At 33.7% G+C, this 18,966-nt stretch overlaps 2 protein-coding genes across 4 annotated transcripts in view; one reads left to right on the forward strand and one right to left on the reverse strand.

Annotated features, from left to right (window-relative positions):
• LRRTM3 (leucine rich repeat transmembrane neuronal 3) overlaps positions 1–6,197 on the forward strand; it is a 165,341-nt gene extending 159,144 nt beyond the window's left edge. Inside the window, exon 3 of the mRNA XM_011236484.3 lies at positions 5,958–6,197. Coding sequence (XP_011234786.2) covers positions 5,958–6,167 — 210 coding nt within the window. The 3' untranslated portion in view covers positions 6,168–6,197. The remainder of the gene's footprint in view (positions 1–5,957) is intronic.
• Positions 1–18,966, reverse strand: part of CTNNA3 (catenin alpha 3) — a 1,722,523-nt gene that overhangs the window by 1,090,884 nt on the left and 612,673 nt on the right. The window lies entirely within an intron of this gene.

Below are 18,966 nucleotides of genomic sequence, written 5' to 3' on the forward strand. Positions count from 1 at the left end.
CCCCACTATGATGTATTTTTGACACAAAAGCACTAGAAGATTTATCATCCTCCTGCATATAATGTTTTATTTTGCATTATTCTCAAGTTCCAGACACCTGGAAATTTTCAAAATCATATTGAGTTCTTGCCTTACTTTCCTATACTTTTGATCTCAAGATAGCAATTGTTACTTCATTTTTTATTTTATTTATTTTATTTTTTTGGAGGGAAAGAGAGTATGTGTGACCAGGAAGGGGCAGAGGGAGACGGAGAGAGAGAATCAAGCAGGCTTCACACCCTGTGTGAGGCCCATCGCAGGACTCGATTTCACAACCCTGAGGTTGTGACCTGAGCTGAAATCAAGAATGGGATGCTTACATGGACGGGACAGGAGGCGATTATGCTAAGTGAAATAAGTCAACCAGAGAAAGGCAATTATCATATGGTTTCACTCAATGATGGAACATAAGAAATAGGAAGATTGAGGAGAAAGAAGGGAAGAATGAAGGGGGGGTAAACAGAAGGGGGAATGAACTATGAGAGACTGTGGACTCTGGGAAACAAACTGAGGGCTTCAGAGGGGAGGGGAGTGGGGGATTGGGATAGGCCGGTGATGGGTATTAAGGAGGGCACATATTGCATGGTGCACTGGGTGTTACATGCAAACAATGAATCATGGAACATTGCATCAAGAACTGGGGATGTACTGTATGGTGACTAATATGACAAAATAAATATTATTTTTAAAAAATTTAAATAAATTAGGAAAGAAAAAAACGAATGGGATGCTTAACCGACAGAGCTACCCAGGCGCCCCAGCAATTGTTACTTTAGTTGGCAACTTTGCTCTTCAAAAATACCAAAATTGGGTATCAAAGTCTGGATTACATGTAATAATTTAAAAGTGTAAAAAAATAGGTTTTTTTTTTAAGTTGAAAGGTAGCATAACATAAATTCAGGCTCGTAATTACTTCCTGAAAAATTTTTTAAATAAATTACTAGTAGGATGAAGATAATTAAAATTAATGATCCAACAGTCTGTTGTATTCACAGGAATTAACCATTAGAATGCTAAAGAGTTCCAAGAGATAGATTGTTCTTCAAACACATAAATCAGTTTCAGAGTAAAATATATTATCTCTGTGGAGGAGTCTATAAAAGTAAATATTAAATCACTTCTCAGCAAAATTGACTCTTGCCAATAAATTTGGAAAATAACAACATTATTTCCAAACAAGAAAAATGGCTGGTTTGTTAGGCACTCATAAAGGATGAATGATATAATTAGCAGAATCAGCAAATCAGAGCACAGTATGTATATACATATATATACATACATATATGCACACAAAAATATCCTTATACATACACATAATCATTTGTCTCCCAACTCACCCCATCCATCATCTTCCTGCACTCTCTTGCATTACTTATTTATTTCCCCCAGATTTTGCCAAAGAGCAGAATTTGTGTCTTACTCCTGTTAGTTTCTCACTTCCCCACACCTGCTCACCCGCAGCACCTACCTATAACCATTTTTACATACAGAAAGAAATAAAACAGAATCATCTAACATAAAACAAAATAATCAAACTACAGATTGATTTAGGTTTCTAACTTTTTGCATCTTCTGTTAAAAAGAAAAACTTAACATCACATAACTGGAAAAGTTTCTACCCATTTCCAAGACAACACAGAAATTTTGCTTTAAAACTCCTTAAAGTCTCCCTAAACAGTCTTACACATGTTTGTATCTGAGTGTGTATATAAAGTTCCTGTCCCAATCCAGAATGTTTTCCAGAATAGACATTTCTCCTTACACTTTGTATTAACCAATATGAGCTTAGTAAAAAGCAAAGAGCTCTGATGTTGAGCTGTGACCATCTACTCACACCATAAATCCCTGATAAACTATTTATTTCCTGAGAACCATATGTGCATAGCCGCATCAAAAAGCTACGGTGTCACACAGGAAATCAGTGTTCACCCTGCTGGAAATAAGAGTCAATCGTTGAGAACTGGTTTCTAAACAATCAGACAGGTTGTGTTCACTGCTCTAGGCTCCAGGGGCAGTGCAAGTAAGATAAAGTGATAAATCAGCAGGAAAGCATAGTGATTAAGATGTTAGGCAATGACTGCAACTCACCAGGTAAGTGATTTTAGACTAAAGACATAAACTAAGTCTTAGTTTTCTCAACGGTAAAATGGGGATCATTATATTTATCTCACAGCAGCCCTTGGGAGGCTTAAATAAGATGACCCAAGTCCAGCATGCAGCATGGTCCCTAGCACACAGTAAATGCTCAATGAGGGATAGTGATGATAATGAGGAAGATGCTAGAAACATGTCCAAGCAGTTGTTGACCAAGAGATGGAACAAATGACCACAGCTGCTCAGATAGCTAGACAGACAAACCCAAAATCCTAAATAAATTAAGGTAAAACCTGAGGTAACTTCCAGGCAGACTTTGACACTCTCCCAGGGAACCAAGCTATAGTGATAATGATAATTGCTCACCCTATTTCTCATCATAAAATACTTCCATTTTATCAATTGCCTCAATATTTAGAAACCAAAATAGTAATTAGTAATAAAATTTTCAAGATGGGAATCAAGCCAGTAGGGAAGATATTTTCCATAGTTTCTTAATATTACTCAAATGATACCAAAGACATATCTTTCTATTTTGACTGTAAGTAAAACTACCATCCTGTACACAAAGTTCATGTTTGGTAGGACTGAAACAAATGTTAAACCACCCCCAAATGCACATTAAGTTGTACATACCCTAGCAAAACCCAAGGCTAGCCTTGAAAATCAGGTTATGTACATAAACAGAGTAGAGGCACCCAGATGAGCAAAAATAAAGTCATTAGCAAGTGCATTTTGAAAAAAATTAAAACCCTTACTTAAATAAATATATATATTTTGGGGTGCCTGAGTGGCTCAGTCAGTTGAGCATTTGACTTTGGCTCAGGTCATGATCTCAGGGTCAAGTCCCGCATCTGGCTCCCTGCTCGGCAAGGAGTCTGCTTCTCCTTCTCCCTCCCTCTCTCCCTCTGTTCCTCCCCCTGCTTGTTCTCTCTCTCTCTCAAATAAATAAATAAAATCTTTAAAAATAAATAGGGGTGCCTGAATGGCTCAGTCAGTTAAGCATCCAACTCTTGATTTCAGCTCAGGTCATGATCTCAAGGTCCTGAGACTGAGCCCCATGTGGAGTCGGCTTAGGATTCTTTCTCTCCTCCCCCTCTGCCCCTCTCCCTGTGCATTCTCTCCCTCTAAAAACAAATGAATAAAATCTTTTTGAAAAATAAATTGATACATTTTATTATATGTTATATGTAGTATATCTATATACATATCTTATATAAATAACAAATACGAAATTGTTATTTGTTATTTGAAGTTCTCCAAAACCAATGTATCACCAAAATTTGTATTTTTCATACCTGATTTAAATGATTTTAAAATCATAAGTAATTGACCACAAGATTATACATATGTGTATTTATGTACATGGCAATGTGCTGTATATAGATTACATCAATATATGTATGTAGTCTCATAAATATACAAGTGAATATATCCAACGCTAACTCTTAGACTTTCATAATCATTTAACGAGAAAAACTGTGAGGTTATATTCAGACATGGCTAGCTGCTTAAATTCTATTCACTAGTTATTTTCTTGATATTAAGATGTCATTAACTTTAAGAATCACTTTTAACTGCACAGAAGAAAACACATGTTAAGCATTCACACTGATTTTAAGTACTATACCAATTTCAGAAATATTAAAATGTGAAAAATGTGACTTGATTTGAAAAAAATGTAACTATGAGTTTAGGTATTTTAAAATAAGGCATATCCCAAAAAAAAGAAACTCTCTAAAGAAAATATGTATGCTTTTTAAATGAATAATGAGAACTAACTGATATGGTACAAATTAGGACTTGCACTCTGGATACCAGCAGCCTGTAGATATTAAATCAAGCAAGAAATTGTGTGTGTGTGTGTGTGGTGTACACACACACACACAATATAACTGTGTCATGGTTTATTATTTTTCATAAATTGTCACCATAGAAATGACAAATTATTCACAGTAGAGTTAATTCCAAGTAAGCCAGGAAGTAGAAGTTTCCATGACAAATAAGAACAACTATATAAAACTCTACAGATATATGACCCATAACACATTACAGAGCACTGATTTCCCAGAGGCTAATGTAAAACTCATGTACCCAGTAACAGTTCTATTTTCATATTCTCCTATAACTCAAATCTATTCATGCCACACAATTACTTTTGCATAATAATATATTTTAGTTATCTGATTATTTCATCAGCAACAACGGGAATTCTTATTTTAAATGAGCATCTTTGGAAGCATCCTATTATTTTCTTTATGATCTTTCAATCATCTTGACCATTTTTTAAAGTGTAAGATGTCTCATTGATACATCAGGCAACTGCATGTTTCAAAAAAAATCTTTTAATCCACATAAATAGGAAGAGTTGCTGAAGAAATTAACTTGATGAATTGGATTACATTTCTGTCTCCAAGGACTAAACCCTACACATTCGATACATTGAAATGTTCATATTAAAAACAAACAATAATCTCAAAAAAAGTGAATTCTTTCATTTAAGAGAAAACAACAAAATATCTGCTCAACTGATTTTTACTGGAGAAAAAGTAAATACGAATAGAAGGATAGGGATGGAAAGAGAATTGGCCAAGAGGGTTCTTACGCATGGAGAAAAGGATAATAGAAGGAGTTAACAAAAGAACAAAACCTAGACATTTTTCTTTTCTTAGCTTTAGACTCTAATCTCAGCTGAGATCAGAAAGGAATTTAGTCTGATATGCTCAAACAGAAATATATTTTATCCATTCACCAAACATGAATGGCAGAAGTTTTTATCCAAGGCAATTCAAAAACATGAATTAGTAATTAGGATATTAAACAGAGATCGGGGCTGGATTCCTCAAGTGTGTGTACTTTTTAGAATAAGTTTTTATTTCACTGAAAAAAATGGTAATAATCTCTAGATTTTGACATCTAATTACATTTCAGACTACCCTTTGTCTGCAACATGTATGTCTCCCTTCTGCTCACAGTGGTCACTCTTGGTTTTTTTCTCAGATCTTTCCAACTTGCTTTCTTTCATTAAGCTGCAATTTGCAAGGGAGTCCCTTCCTCATTTACATCACTGGTTCCTTCAAACTAGCACCATCCTTCGTTGTTTTTTAGACCTTCATAGGAGCCTTAGATTCTTCCAAGGACTTCCCTAAGCCTAAATGTCAGATACACGGACTAAAGGACAGACATTAATGTTTCAAAAAATTTTCATAGTGAAATAGATATTAAGATATTATTGAGTAAGAAGAGCCAGAATGACTTGCCTGGACAATTCTCTCCCTGCAATGGTTCTCAGTGTGGTGTGTAGATTAATAGCACGGGCATCATATGGGAACTTGTAAGAAATGCAAATTCCAGGCCCTACTCCAGACGTACTGAATCAGAAACTCAGGGGAGTGGGGTGTTGGAAGTAAAGAAGGGGGAGGTGATTTTTATGCATGATAAAGTTTGAGAACCACTGTTCTATTGTATTCCAATACCAGACATAACCAAATAATACTTTTCTTAGTTCACAATTTTACCCTAGTGAGGAAAAGCCTTTTCTAAATTTTTTCAATAAAGCTTGTAGCATTTTCAGAACCACTCAGGCTACTGTTTATCTGATAATTTTAGTTAAGAATTGAGCAGCTCCATCCCAGGCTTTAAAACCATTGCATTATACTCACCAGTTGAGAATAAGGGACATTAGTAGGATAGCGTGGGGACACTTGAGTCACAGATATAACCACAGAAGTTAATCATGTCAGCACTTCACAGTCGTCAAGTCTTGCCCCCAGAGTGGTTTGTGGTTTTATAACTGATTTTTCTCATGTCATTTTTTTCCCCAGATACCTTTATCAATGAATGTGTCAACCTTTCTGGCATACGACCAGCCCACAATAAGTTACTGTGGGGTGCATCATGAACTTCTCTCTCATAAGTCCTTTGAAACGAATGCACAGGAAGATACGATGGAAACACACCTAGAGACTGAGCTGGACCTGAGCACAATCACAACAGCTGGCCAAATCAGTGACCATAAACAGAAGCTGACTTAGCTAACTGGTAGCCAAGGGTTGCCACCAAACTTTGTAACCTCAAGGACAAAATAAGGAAGATTTGTTCATTGTGGATTCTAAAAGCAAAATGCAACAAAAATCCCCTGTTAAACAAAAATCCAAGATTTATTCATGAAATAAAGAAGACATGAATTGTTTCAAGTCTACACTTTGTAATTAGCTAAGTTGTGCAGTATTTTTTTGACTTAAACAGTATGACCCTGAAAAAAGAAAAAGAATCTTTTTTTTCAAAACTCATCCTACCTACTTGTAAAAACTGTACAGAGCTAATGTATTTTTCATATTGTAAAGTTTCAATTATAGAAACAACTGGTATGTACAGTACCATAATTTAATTACATTTTACTTTACAAACTTTACACATTTCAGTTTCTAAAATTTTAAATTAACAAAAAATTATTTCTTGTGTTATTCAGAGTTACTCAGTTTTGTAGGGACTGTTTTGTTACTGCTTTTGTGCCCGGAAACCTTGACTCTAAAATTCTGTGCTGTGCGAAACATGCACGATTTTTATCATGCTTACTGCGTAGAATTTTATCTACTTGTTCCAGAAATAATACATTAACCAAAAAGGATTTAATTGTTGAGACTTGTAAGAAGTTCTTCAATTACATAGGCAGGCTTTTCTTATAAATGAAAAAAAAAAAATCAAAGATTTTTTTAACACTTCTTCTCAGACTTAACTGTTGCCTTGAATTACAGCCTAGTTTCTAAGCAGTGAAATGTAATGATAAAGAGGGATATTTTAACAACATATTTCTGAATGAATTGACTCATTATTTCATTCTTTTGAGTAACCCATTGTTAAGGGTAGGGGGAGCATGGACAAAACATCACTGGAAACAAAGGCCGTAACCACAGCAACAGACTTTGATGTACTTAAAAGGTGCAGCTGCCAGTGACAAAGAAAAACTTGTTACATCTCATTATTTTCAGGCCAAGGCGGGAAGGATAGAGCATAATAATTGTACAGTAGCAAATTTTCTCCTAATTAACCTAAAGTGGTTTACCTAAAAATAACCATCAGTCAGTGCAAAATGTGCCTGGTTTTTAAGACAACTTTTCATTTAGAATTGCGAGGCTATATTCTGGGAACATCTGAAAGGAAATATGTGAAATTTTTCACTTTGTGTGCTACGTCAGTTCTCTCCTGAGGAAGAAGTCTAAACATTGATAGCTCATTCAGTATAGATATCAGCCATGGTGGAGAACTTATAACTCAAGTAAATTGTAAACATCCTTAATATGTTCTAAATTGTTTATATTGCCATCCATAATGAGATTCACCTCTAAATTATGTGGAAAATAACCCAGAGTAATTCGAAGCCACCCCAGATCATATATTGATTATGTAATTGTATTATAAAGTTAATTTAAGTGAAATTATGAAAACCTAACTTTTCAGAAGCTGAAATAATCAACTTGTTTCTGCTGTTTGCTTGACACAGGTTATTGTTTGAAACTGTTGATATTTTCTCTGGTACTCACACATTCTTTTGTGTGTTTTTTAATATAAAACTACAAGTTCCAATTGCTGTTGCACTAGAAGAAACGCTTTTTTTATATTGTCATTCTGTATTCATAACATCAAAAATAGGTTGAGCAAATGTCAATCCAACAAGGGTCAAACACAATCAAAAACAATGAAGAAAATAATTTGTCAAAAACAACATCAAAATTTTAATTTATTTCTTCCAAAGAAATTATATCTACAAAAGTCTAGTTTTGCCAATTTATCGTGGCAAATTGAAGAACAGCTTAAAGCAGAATGAACTTAAAAAATGTACAGCAAATTTTTGTTGAAAATATACACTCAGAAAAAAACCACAAAAATACTGGAAGAAGCAAACTCTTACTAATTTAGATGAAACTAAATGTCTCTATATCCAACTATTTAGCAAACCAGATTCTGTAACACATTTTGCATAAATTATTTGCTATTCAAAATTTGTTGTCATGTTACAACTAATTTTAATCTTTATTTTTTCTTACTTCTACTTTCTTTGCAATATATTATTGTCAGTATTCTTAATCCTCTACATTGAGGGTTTTTTTTGCACAGTTAGCAAATTTGTAGAGGATTAATTATAAACCTATTATTGTGGGTCTGAAATTGGATGCAAAATTTTATTTATTATGTAAACCAAAATGTCATTCGCAATTTTTTCCTCCTTAGAAATTGTCCTTGCAAAGATTCAAACATCTTTCAATTCACATAAATAAGCATTTTTATTTATTTCCAGACATTTTCAAATTGATAACTAATTTTTAGAAACATAAGGTTCCAGGGAGCCTCACAAATGAGTGCCCTTGACATCCTGAAGCAAACTACTTTCTTTCTTAAACATTTTAAATCATCTAACTTAAACAACTGTAAGTAAAAGCAGTCACCTTAGAGCCACAACTCTGTACATAGAAGACTTAATACAGAAAGAGCCAAATAAACTAAGAATTTTGAGATTTTTCATATTTGAAATTAAACCCAAAGGACCTTTTACAAGAAACAAAAAGAAGATGCTGGGTTATTTGTTTGCGAAAATTTTATTCTGCCATGTTCAGGTCCATGGGGGTGGTTGGAAAAGGGAGTGAAAACCTGTTAGAGGAAACTATGTCTGGAATCTTTATCATACATTTGCAATTTATATATTTGTTTCTAAAATCCTTAATTATAATGTATCTTTTTCAGCATTCATTAATCTCCTATTTCCTCTTTCTAACCACCCTGCCCCCAGGTCTCCCTCCCTGTCTATTGCTCACTCATTTAAATAACAGAAATGTTGATGTGTTTGGAGTTGAAAAGTGCAGTTTGACTCAGCATGGTTACAATATAGCAGTAGCTGCAGCAAAGGATACATTTATGCAGTGTTTTGAGGCTTACAAACCACATTTTACATAAATTGTTTTATTTTGTCTTCATAACCACCCCATGAAGACGCATTAATCTCTAAGAAGTCGGGACTTACCCGAGAACACAAGGCTAATAATTGGTGGAATTGAACCATTCAAAGTTCAGAGCCTGTTAGTCTTTCCACTATACTAAAAGCCTTCTCTCTTATCAGAGCCAGAGAATTTCCAGAGATAGTGAACAGAATGAAAAAAAAAAATGTTTGTCATGTTGTTTAATCCTTAATTTAACTCAGTTCTTCTATCTGTATAATATATGAGCTAAATGAACTCTTTCTGTGTACTACTCTGGGCTCTCACATTAAAACTCTTTGTTCAAAAAGTACAGGAAGTCATAGATTTCTTAACATATTATATCATTGGTAAATGTGAAGATGAGCTGCTTCCAAGAAGTGGAAATATGTAGACCCAAGGTACGGACATAAAATCAAGAAACACAAGGAAAGAAATCAAAGACCATCTAAACTGAGATTGTGTGGGTTATAAAACAGATCCACAGTGCCAGGTTCCACACATGTTCAACACATGTTCAACTGAACACATGCTCAATTCAGAGCTAATTGGGAAGACCTTTATAATTTTTTCTTTTTTTTCCCCTTTATTTCATCTCAGCAAGAGTACTTCTTCAATTGTGAATTCTTTTTTTTTAATTCTGAATTCTTTTACCTTTCTTAATAGAGAGTAATTTTCTCTATTCTCCTCCTACTAAAAATGAAATGTAATTTATCCAAACTGATGTATAGATGCCAAAACCTATGGTAACAGGCAAACAAAATTTTATTAATCTGCTCATTTTTATCAAGTCTCTATCCCTACTCCCTCCTGAATGTTCCAGAAAACCATAAAACGATACAGATTTTAATATAAACTACATTTTTAGAAGGAAAGAAAACTTGCCTACGTTTAACAAGACAAATTTCATAATCCTATTTGAAATCATATCAGACTCCACAACCTCCTTAGAAATAGCAATATCTCTTTGCAAAAATATTTTCTAAAATAAAACCACTGTATATGGGAGTAAAGACACATATTTCATTTTGTCTACTCCTGACTAGAAGACCGAAATCATCTCTCAAACTAAACATTCAAAATAAGTAAGGAAACTGAAAGCATGATGATGCCAGCTATTAGTATGCTAAAAGACAGAAAATCAGATGCGCAGAGTAGATGGCGGCACACAAAGAGAAAGGTATGGGACTGGCAGAAATTTGGCCTCAAGAGAAAGGGTGAGAAATCTCTAAAGCAGATACAGTAACGTCTTACACTGACATACCCCTTAATGGTTTAACCTTGGGTAATAGTATAACAGTCTCCTAACACATAAAAAATCCCGAGGTCTAGATGGATTGGTTATGCAGTAAGAATACAGATCACTGGTCTTTCTGTTAGAGCTTCTAACTACTGCTATGATCATCTCAACACAGCACAACTGTCCCTAACTAGAGAGGTAGCAAGGGCAGGGGATCCAAGATCCATGCTTTCAAAACTCGGACATACCGACAAGAGCAGAGTAGACTGACAATCAGCAATTGAGTTTCATTTACTATCAACTATAACAGGGAAGAAACATCTAAGAATACACCAGAGTAGGGATGGGTTATTTTTAAAGTTCTCTCATGCCTTGCATTATGATTTTATTATGAGATAGGAGGCTGCTTATATTCAACATTTTTTAATTTAGGGTAAAATTCATGTTTTTAAAAGTCTACAGTTGATTATTTACCTTTCTTTTAAGAACAGTGACCTTAAAACAACAGAGTGCCTCAACCACCGAGGTTTTAGAAAAGTCTTGTGTTTCTCCCTCCTCTTTCCCCAACATTTATAGATTTTGTTTTATATATGTGTCTTAACTGAAAAGCTAAGTGAAATTGGTTTTGTATAAATCAAATAATATTTCAAATGCATCAAGAGACCTTGCGGTAAAGGATCCTTGAACTAAATCCTTTTTTGTTTTCTAATCTGAAACACTACCCACTAATTTATCTTTTGTAAGCTGATTGCAGTATATCTTGTGTTATATAACGCAGTACACGTGTACTGCATGGCCTTGAAGGTTCCATGATGCAGTCTTTGCCTCAGGCTGTATAAAATGAAGGACTGACTCTAGGTTTTGAGCAAGTCTATAGACACCGTAGTGTGATCATTTTCAGTCATTTTCACTTACTGAGTATCTGGATTCATGTGAAAATGGTATTAGGATAATATAGATGGATAAAGTTGACAGTTAATTTTTTTTTCTATTTATTGGTTTAAACTTTTGCTACCTATCATATCTATTACTAATAAGAGCAAATAACTGGGCACCTGGCTGGCTTACGCCGCTCTTGATTTCGGTGTTGTGAGTTCAAGCCCTACACTGGCTGTAGAGTCAACTTAAAAAAAAAAAAAAGATCAAAAAGATCAAATCCTTTGGGTCTGTACTAAATTTACTGAATCAGAATCTCTGGAGGTAATCTCTGATGCATGCTAAGTTTTGCAAAATACTGTTCAAACGAATTTACTTTCACTAAGTCATTCAATTGCTTTTTATTGTAGCCTAAAATTATCAATTCTTGTGCTTTCTTGTGCCAATGTGATCCTAGTTTGCTAAGCCTGGCTGAACAATTTTCCTGACTGGAGGAATGCAAAACAAAGAACAACTATACATAAAATGGTCAGGTTGTTTCTTGACAGATTGCGTTGTTTATAAATTTTGTTCCCATTAGCTCTTTCAACAGGAATATCTGAGAACAGTCTTATATCAGCTGGGTTATTCACTTAACTAAAACTTATTATTTGCTCTCATGGATAATAATATAATAGCTGAAAGGTAGAGGTGGGGAAAGAGAAAAGAATTGATTTATGATGTACCAGCACTGTGCTGTCCTCATCTCATTCTCAAACCATCTTAGGAAATAGGTAAAACCACCATTTTAAAGAAGAGGAAAATAAGGATCATGGTAGTTGAATAACTTGCCAAAGCTCACACAAGAGAGTCAGATATTCAAATCCAGTTCATCAGACTCCAGGAATGTGTTCCTATCACACCATAAGTACTGTTTTCAGAAGTGAGAAAAGACCATAATCAATATAATTAGGCATATATATTATAATAGTGGGTGTGAAGACAGCAAAGAAAGAATATACCTTCCTATTCTTAAATAGAAAAAAATTGCTTAAACTATTTCACACTGTGTAGAGATTTCCTTCAATATCCTAAGTCAGCAACTTAATGGAAAGAAATGTTCATTATTTTCTTGAAGTTTTATACATTGTTTCCTAACAGCAATGGACATTTAAAAGAAAAAATTCTTCAAAAGATACTCCCAAATATTCATATTGTATTTTCATTTCCAATTTTCCTAGTTATATTATAAAATTATAACAAAACATAAATGTGTACCCACAATATAATCTTCAACTGGCAAAAAATGGAGGTAAGGTTGTCCGTTGAAGCAAAATCTCTATAGTCAAGAAAGTAAATGTAAATGACATGCAAATGACAGCACGAAGAACCACACCAATAATCTACAGTCATAAAATGTTTACTGACAATGACATGGCTTGGGTTGAAGGATATTTCCTACGAATGATTTGCTGTGGGAATATTTTTTAAAGAGAATTTTTACTTACACAAATGATATGTGTAATGGGAGCACACCACATAAAGGAGGCAAGAGATAACCTTTATAATAACATACACCCTGCTTGTTCTATTACTCAGAATACAGTATACAGTTTAAATAAAAAATAATTTTCTCTGTTAAGGCGATGCAAATGTTTTCATCATTGTGTGCAGGTAACCGAATAAATTTTTTATGTTTACTTCTGAATTCCATCTTCAGGTAAATTTGCCTCGTTCTCAGCTATTAAATGATTTTTTAAATAGTCTCTTGATTCCTCTAGTATCTCTAGGAGCTTTTTATTAAATCATTGGACTAACAGCCTCTTCTATTTCTCCCTGAACTTTACAAGACCAAGGTAATATAATTCAGAAACTACACTAGCATTTTACTCTGTCACACTACCTGAACATGTGGCATTCATGTAAAATACACTTGCCTTTTATAATCCATGTGGGATTCAAGAGCCAATGAAATACTCCATAAGCCCTATTTCTACTAAAAACCTCACTCCGGTAACTGTGATAAAAGTATGCTATACATTTAAAACAATAAATGCAGAGAGAAAGCAGCTCTCACATCCTGGATCTAATATCATTACACGTGCTCCTTCTGGCACCACCACAACCACCACACAAAAATTTTACCTGAAAATCTAGAGTAATTCTGATTTTGGAAGACAAAGATGACCCTGCTATCTGGGCTGAAGACTTGGAGAAAGATAATGAAGAGGACAAAAAATTGCATATATCAAGAGGTAAGTGAAGGATATGTGGTTTATTTTCATTAATCTGAAAGTAACTTTTAAAACTAAGACTAAGAATTAAAATTTATAATAATATTTATGCTATCAAATGTTATCAGTAAAGGCCAACATGGACATTGGGGACATAAAAGCAAAGAGATATTTGTGATACATATAAAATAATAGACAGATGGATAGAATTAATTCTACCGAAGAGAGAATATTAATAATAAAAATTAGTTTAAGAACTGTCGCTATTATTTCTCCAGAGAGAAACTGAAAAGTCACAATAAAAGATTCAAACTAAATACCAAATGCTCTTTCAAGATCAATTTTGAAATAGCCTAAAACTATAAAACCTAAATTGCTGCTTCAACCATATGAGTAATTACATTAATTCACATATACCTAAATTCTGTTATTAAGAAATAAATTATATTTAAAATATACTCCATCTGTTCTTACTATTTTACATCAATGATATATTTGCTTTCAATTACAGATCCATAAATATAATGTCCTAAACAGTCTAATGAAAATGTGGGGAAAGATTGGATCAACCCTATCATTCCGCTCTGCTATAAGGCAATATTAGAGGAGCATATCCACCAAAATGGAGATAAGGAAATACGGTTTCTAAAGTCCTCTCCAGCAGTTCTTGACCTAGACACTTACAACATTCATTATCTATGGGTCTTATTTCATATTCACTAATAAAGTAAAGAAATTGCTGCCTTGAGAGAAGAGCCTAGAGGGCACAGCTCTAGTCTCACATGTATAATAGATCTAGGTAAAGACACTGAACTCTGAACTCTATATATGGAGAAAAACTTGAGATCTTTGTGATGTCAACATTTTTTTACCCTTGGATTTGATGGAATCTTAAGTTCAGGGTATTGGACTTCCTTCAAAACTCCTTGCAAGTTTCTCATTTAAGAAACTTCAAAGTTGAGTTCCTTAAACCAACATTACATTTTAGACATGGCTATTTCACAATGAATCCTTGTCATACTTCATCATTTTGTGGAAGGATAACATAAGGCTGGGGTAGTGGCCTTTATTGACTTTTTCTTTGCCTCTGATGTCAGTTATGGGATAAAAATGTGTGAGCTCAGTATGACACCTTGGTACTACCATATGGGATTGGAAGAAGTGTCTTCTAATGGATAAACACTTGATATAACATAAAACAGAAATGTAGTTTGGGGTCACATCTTTGTAATTTAATGATCTGATATAGTTTTCAGATAATGCATGCCTTCTTGCTACTGAGAATATAAATATTATTGTCTATAATGATGACATGGTTGTTTTTGCCATACTTTTTTTTTTTTTTCATAATTAATTTTATTTTATTATATTATGTTAATCACCATACAGTACATCCCCTGATTCTGATGTAAAGTTTGATGCTTCATTAGTTGCGTATAACACCCAGTGCACCATGCAATACGTGCCCTCCTTACTACCCACCACCAGTCCATCCCCTTCCCCCACCCCCTCCCCTCTGAAGTCCCCAGTTTGTTTCCCATAGTCCATAGTCTCTCATGTTTCATTCCCCCTTCTGATTACCCCCCTTTTCTTTATCCCTTTCTTCCCCTACCGATCATCCTAGTTCTTATGTTCCATAGATGAGAGAAATCATATGATAATTGTCTTTCTCTGCTTGACTTATTTCACTTAGCATTATCTCCTCCAGTGCCGTCCATGTTGCAGCAAATGTTGAGAATTCGTTCTTTCTGATAGCTGAGTAATATTCCATTGTATATATGGACCACAGCTTCTTAATCCAGTCATCTGTTGAAGGGCATCTCGGCTCCTTCCATGATTTGGCTATTGTGGACAATGCAGCTATGAACATTGGGGTGCATATGGCCCTTCTCTTTACTACGTCTGTATCTTTGGGGTAAACACCCAGTAGTGCAATGGCTGGGTCATAGGGTAGTTCAATTTTTAACTTTTTAAGGGACCTCCACACTGTTTTCCAGAGTGGCTGTACCAACTTGCATTCCCACCAACAATGTAGGAGGGATCCCCTTTCTCCACATCCTCTCCAACAATTGTTGTTTCTTGCCTTGTCTATCTTTGCCATTCTAACTGGCGTAAGGTGGTATCTCAGTGTGGTTTTGATTTGAATTTCCCTGATGGCTAATGATTTTGAACATTTTTTCATGTGTCTGTTAGCCATTTGTATGTCTTCATTGGAAAAGTGTCTGTTCATATCTTCTGCCCATTTTATGATTTTTGCCATACACTTTTGCTTTCTGAGGACAGACCTCAGGTAATTGATCGAGCTCCATAACTGCCACCAGGAGAAATTTCTATTTAATTATTTCCAGAAGGAATGACCTAATACTGAGCACTATAAAGATAAAATAATAACAACAAACACTTAATGAATGTTTACTTTTCTGAACATTTTACATTTATTCATTTAATCCTCCTTAATATGGTTAATAGGATTAACAATAATCTTATGAAGTAAGAGCAGAATTCAAATCCAGATGATAAATATACCAGCAACATGACCACTATTAACTACCCACTTGAAGTCCACGCCCTAAGCCCAACTCTTAAATTTAAGTCTTTTCAAGTAAAGCTGTAACTGAAGACATTTTAATGTAATGGATGTTTATTACATACCTATCTACATCTAGTGAAAAGTAAAAATCTTTGAGAGATATGAAAGAGTATATTACATATTTCCTGTTCTCAAGAGACTTACAGTCTTAGCAAAGAGAAAAGACATCCATATTAAGCAAAANATAAAAAAAAAAAAAAAAAAAAAAAAAAAAAAAATTCCAAGCTAAATTGAATACCTGCAAGAGTACATAGCAATCACAAGATGAAATCAAAGTTACCCAAATTGTTGGGGATAGTTCTGGGCAAAATGAAAACTGAGACAGAACTTAACACTGGCAGTATTCAGATGGGCAAAATGAAGAGAGAAGGAAATGAAGAAAGAGTACTATATTTGTACATATGAACATCTATTATTTGAATAATATTTGTTAGATTCATGCTTGTCTGGCAGAGAAATACCAAGCTCAATTTCTATCCCGATTCCTTAAAAATTCAGAGCCAAATTTTACTCTGGCCAGAGCAAATATTTTGGCCTTTCTAGTTGGGCATAAATATTTCCCACCTTTTTTTCAACTTTATTACTTTTTATATTCCTATATATTCACTGTATTTTACCTTTTTGGGGGGCAGAGACTTAAATGATACTAATCTTTTGTCTTCTGTCGGTTTCAGTAAAATGTTCATAAAACATTTTGAAGACTGATTCAGGCAACTCTATTAACTTAAAATAATTATGTGACTTAAATATTTTCTTTGAAGTTAATAACACAACATCCTCAGTTGAATTAACTGTTTGGCATCAAGTGAGAAAATAGCCTATAGATTTATTAAGTTTTTCTTTTTTCAACATTTTTAGTCTTTATGTTAATATTGATGAATACTAACCAGAATTTTTATCCCAAAGAATAAAAACAAAAATGCTTTTACAAATAAAGAAACTGAAGTAGAATATGAGTAAACACCCTGATCAAAATCATTTTGGTAATAGAAAACAGACTCACCACTAGAACTCACATTTACTCAATATTATTTTTTGCTACAAAGTATTTTATGAACATGTCAAAATTTAACAAAATATGCAGAATTATTTCTGCCTTAAAAATACAGGCAATTGTTAATAAAACTGTTATTTTTTAAGGTACAAATAAGGTGGAGAAATGTTCTCTTTCCATCAAAGTTTGCTTGTCATTTGGACTATTCACTTGCAGCTAGCTGTGTGTTGACCTGATAGTTACAAATTTTCGTTCACATGTATTTATTCAGTGTGCCTTTCTTTTGTATAATGATTGTCTTTTATATTATATTCACAATACTTTGGTGTTTTTAATTCAATCAAATAAGTATTTATTCATTTATTTAGCTTTTACTAATAATATGCCAAGGACTGAGATAGGCAATAAAGTGATCAAATGCTTTAAAGTGAATAAATTATTGTAATTCAATGTGATATTTCTAAAAATGAAGTCTGAGCATGGTGCTATAGAATGGAAGGGGAGAGAATAATTAATTTTGCTGAGAGAAAAATCAGAAAAGGCCTCAGAATAAGTGCAATTTGCGACCTTGGATTCTAAAGATTGTCAATCATACAACACACCACACTTGTTCTGTAAGTTCTGCTCTCCACTCTTAATTAGCTTGGTATTTTAGAGGTCTGTGGGTATTAGCTTCTGGAAATCTAGGATTCCAGTAGTTTCTGAGTCTGGTATTTTCCTCAGATAGCTAGGCGATTTGAATTTGTTCTGTATATAAATGTTAAAGATTTTTAATTTTAATTTTCCCCTCCTACAATCTTCTAAATTTAATCCTCAAATCAAGAGCATTCAATTGAGCCATTCCCTGATAAATGCAGGACATATGCCATTTTACTAAATAAATAAAATAGTAAGTAACAAATACAGGGGTCATGGATTGTCAGAAGTTTTTCATTTTGTTTGTTTTTAACAGGTATCATGCAAACCCAATCTCTGTGTGTCAAAAAACCTATATTGCAGTTTTTACTTCAGGAATATGTGAAAAAAATGTAGAAAAGGTACATTTGCCTATACAATTTAAGTTTTCACCAATTACTGGTTATGACATGACTGCTATTAAAGTGACTAAGAATTAGGTTACACATAGTCTTTTGTATTTTATTCTGCTGCTATCAAATATTTCTTTAGAAAGTAAAAAAATATTAATAAGGTGGTCAGATCATCTGATATGGCAATAAGCATTGTTGCTTTGGTAGCTGCTCAGTATCATTAACTCTTAACTTCCTTAAATATGTTTTATTTTCCTTAACAAACACATCTCTTTATAAGAATATCATTATCCCCAAAGGATTCTATTGTTTGGTGCCTAGGGCAATTTCTTATTAACTCCTCAAGAATGCACCTTGCATTAAACTGAGGTGAAACAGTAAAAGTAAATTCAGTAACTAGTTCAAGGCATCGTTTTCTGATCTTCCCACTTAGGAAAATAAATTTTTTTTTTTAGTTTTAGAGTTTCGGGATATATCAATATTAACATGAATAATGCTATTTTAATAAATGCCAAGGGAATTAAGTCTTAATTCTCTTCTCCTGAAATACTCTTGTGGATTATGAAGAGTGTGCAGTATGGCCAAAGTGGCCATGAGTATCTCCAATATATGGAATGTACATCATATACAAACAATTATTTTTCAAAAATAAATTACATATAAATTTTCACTCTAGATAGTTCACAGTGTGGCCCGTGCTATATTATAATAAGCCTATGAAACTGAATTCATTAGACTACAACCATTTGTATTACATTACATACATAAAACATCCTTAATGTGATTGTTTTAAATGTTATCTTTAAAATGTTACCCATGTAGAGTCTATAATTTGTTAGTGACTATAAAATTATAAAAGCCCTTAGGTTTCTGAAGTTTCATTACTACCCTTAATTCTTATTAAGAGGCAGCAAAATCTAG

The sequence above is a fragment of the Ailuropoda melanoleuca genome, chromosome 6, assembly GCF_002007445.2.
Source record: "Ailuropoda melanoleuca isolate Jingjing chromosome 6, ASM200744v2, whole genome shotgun sequence".
Classification (NCBI taxonomy): Eukaryota; Metazoa; Chordata; class Mammalia; order Carnivora; family Ursidae; genus Ailuropoda; species Ailuropoda melanoleuca.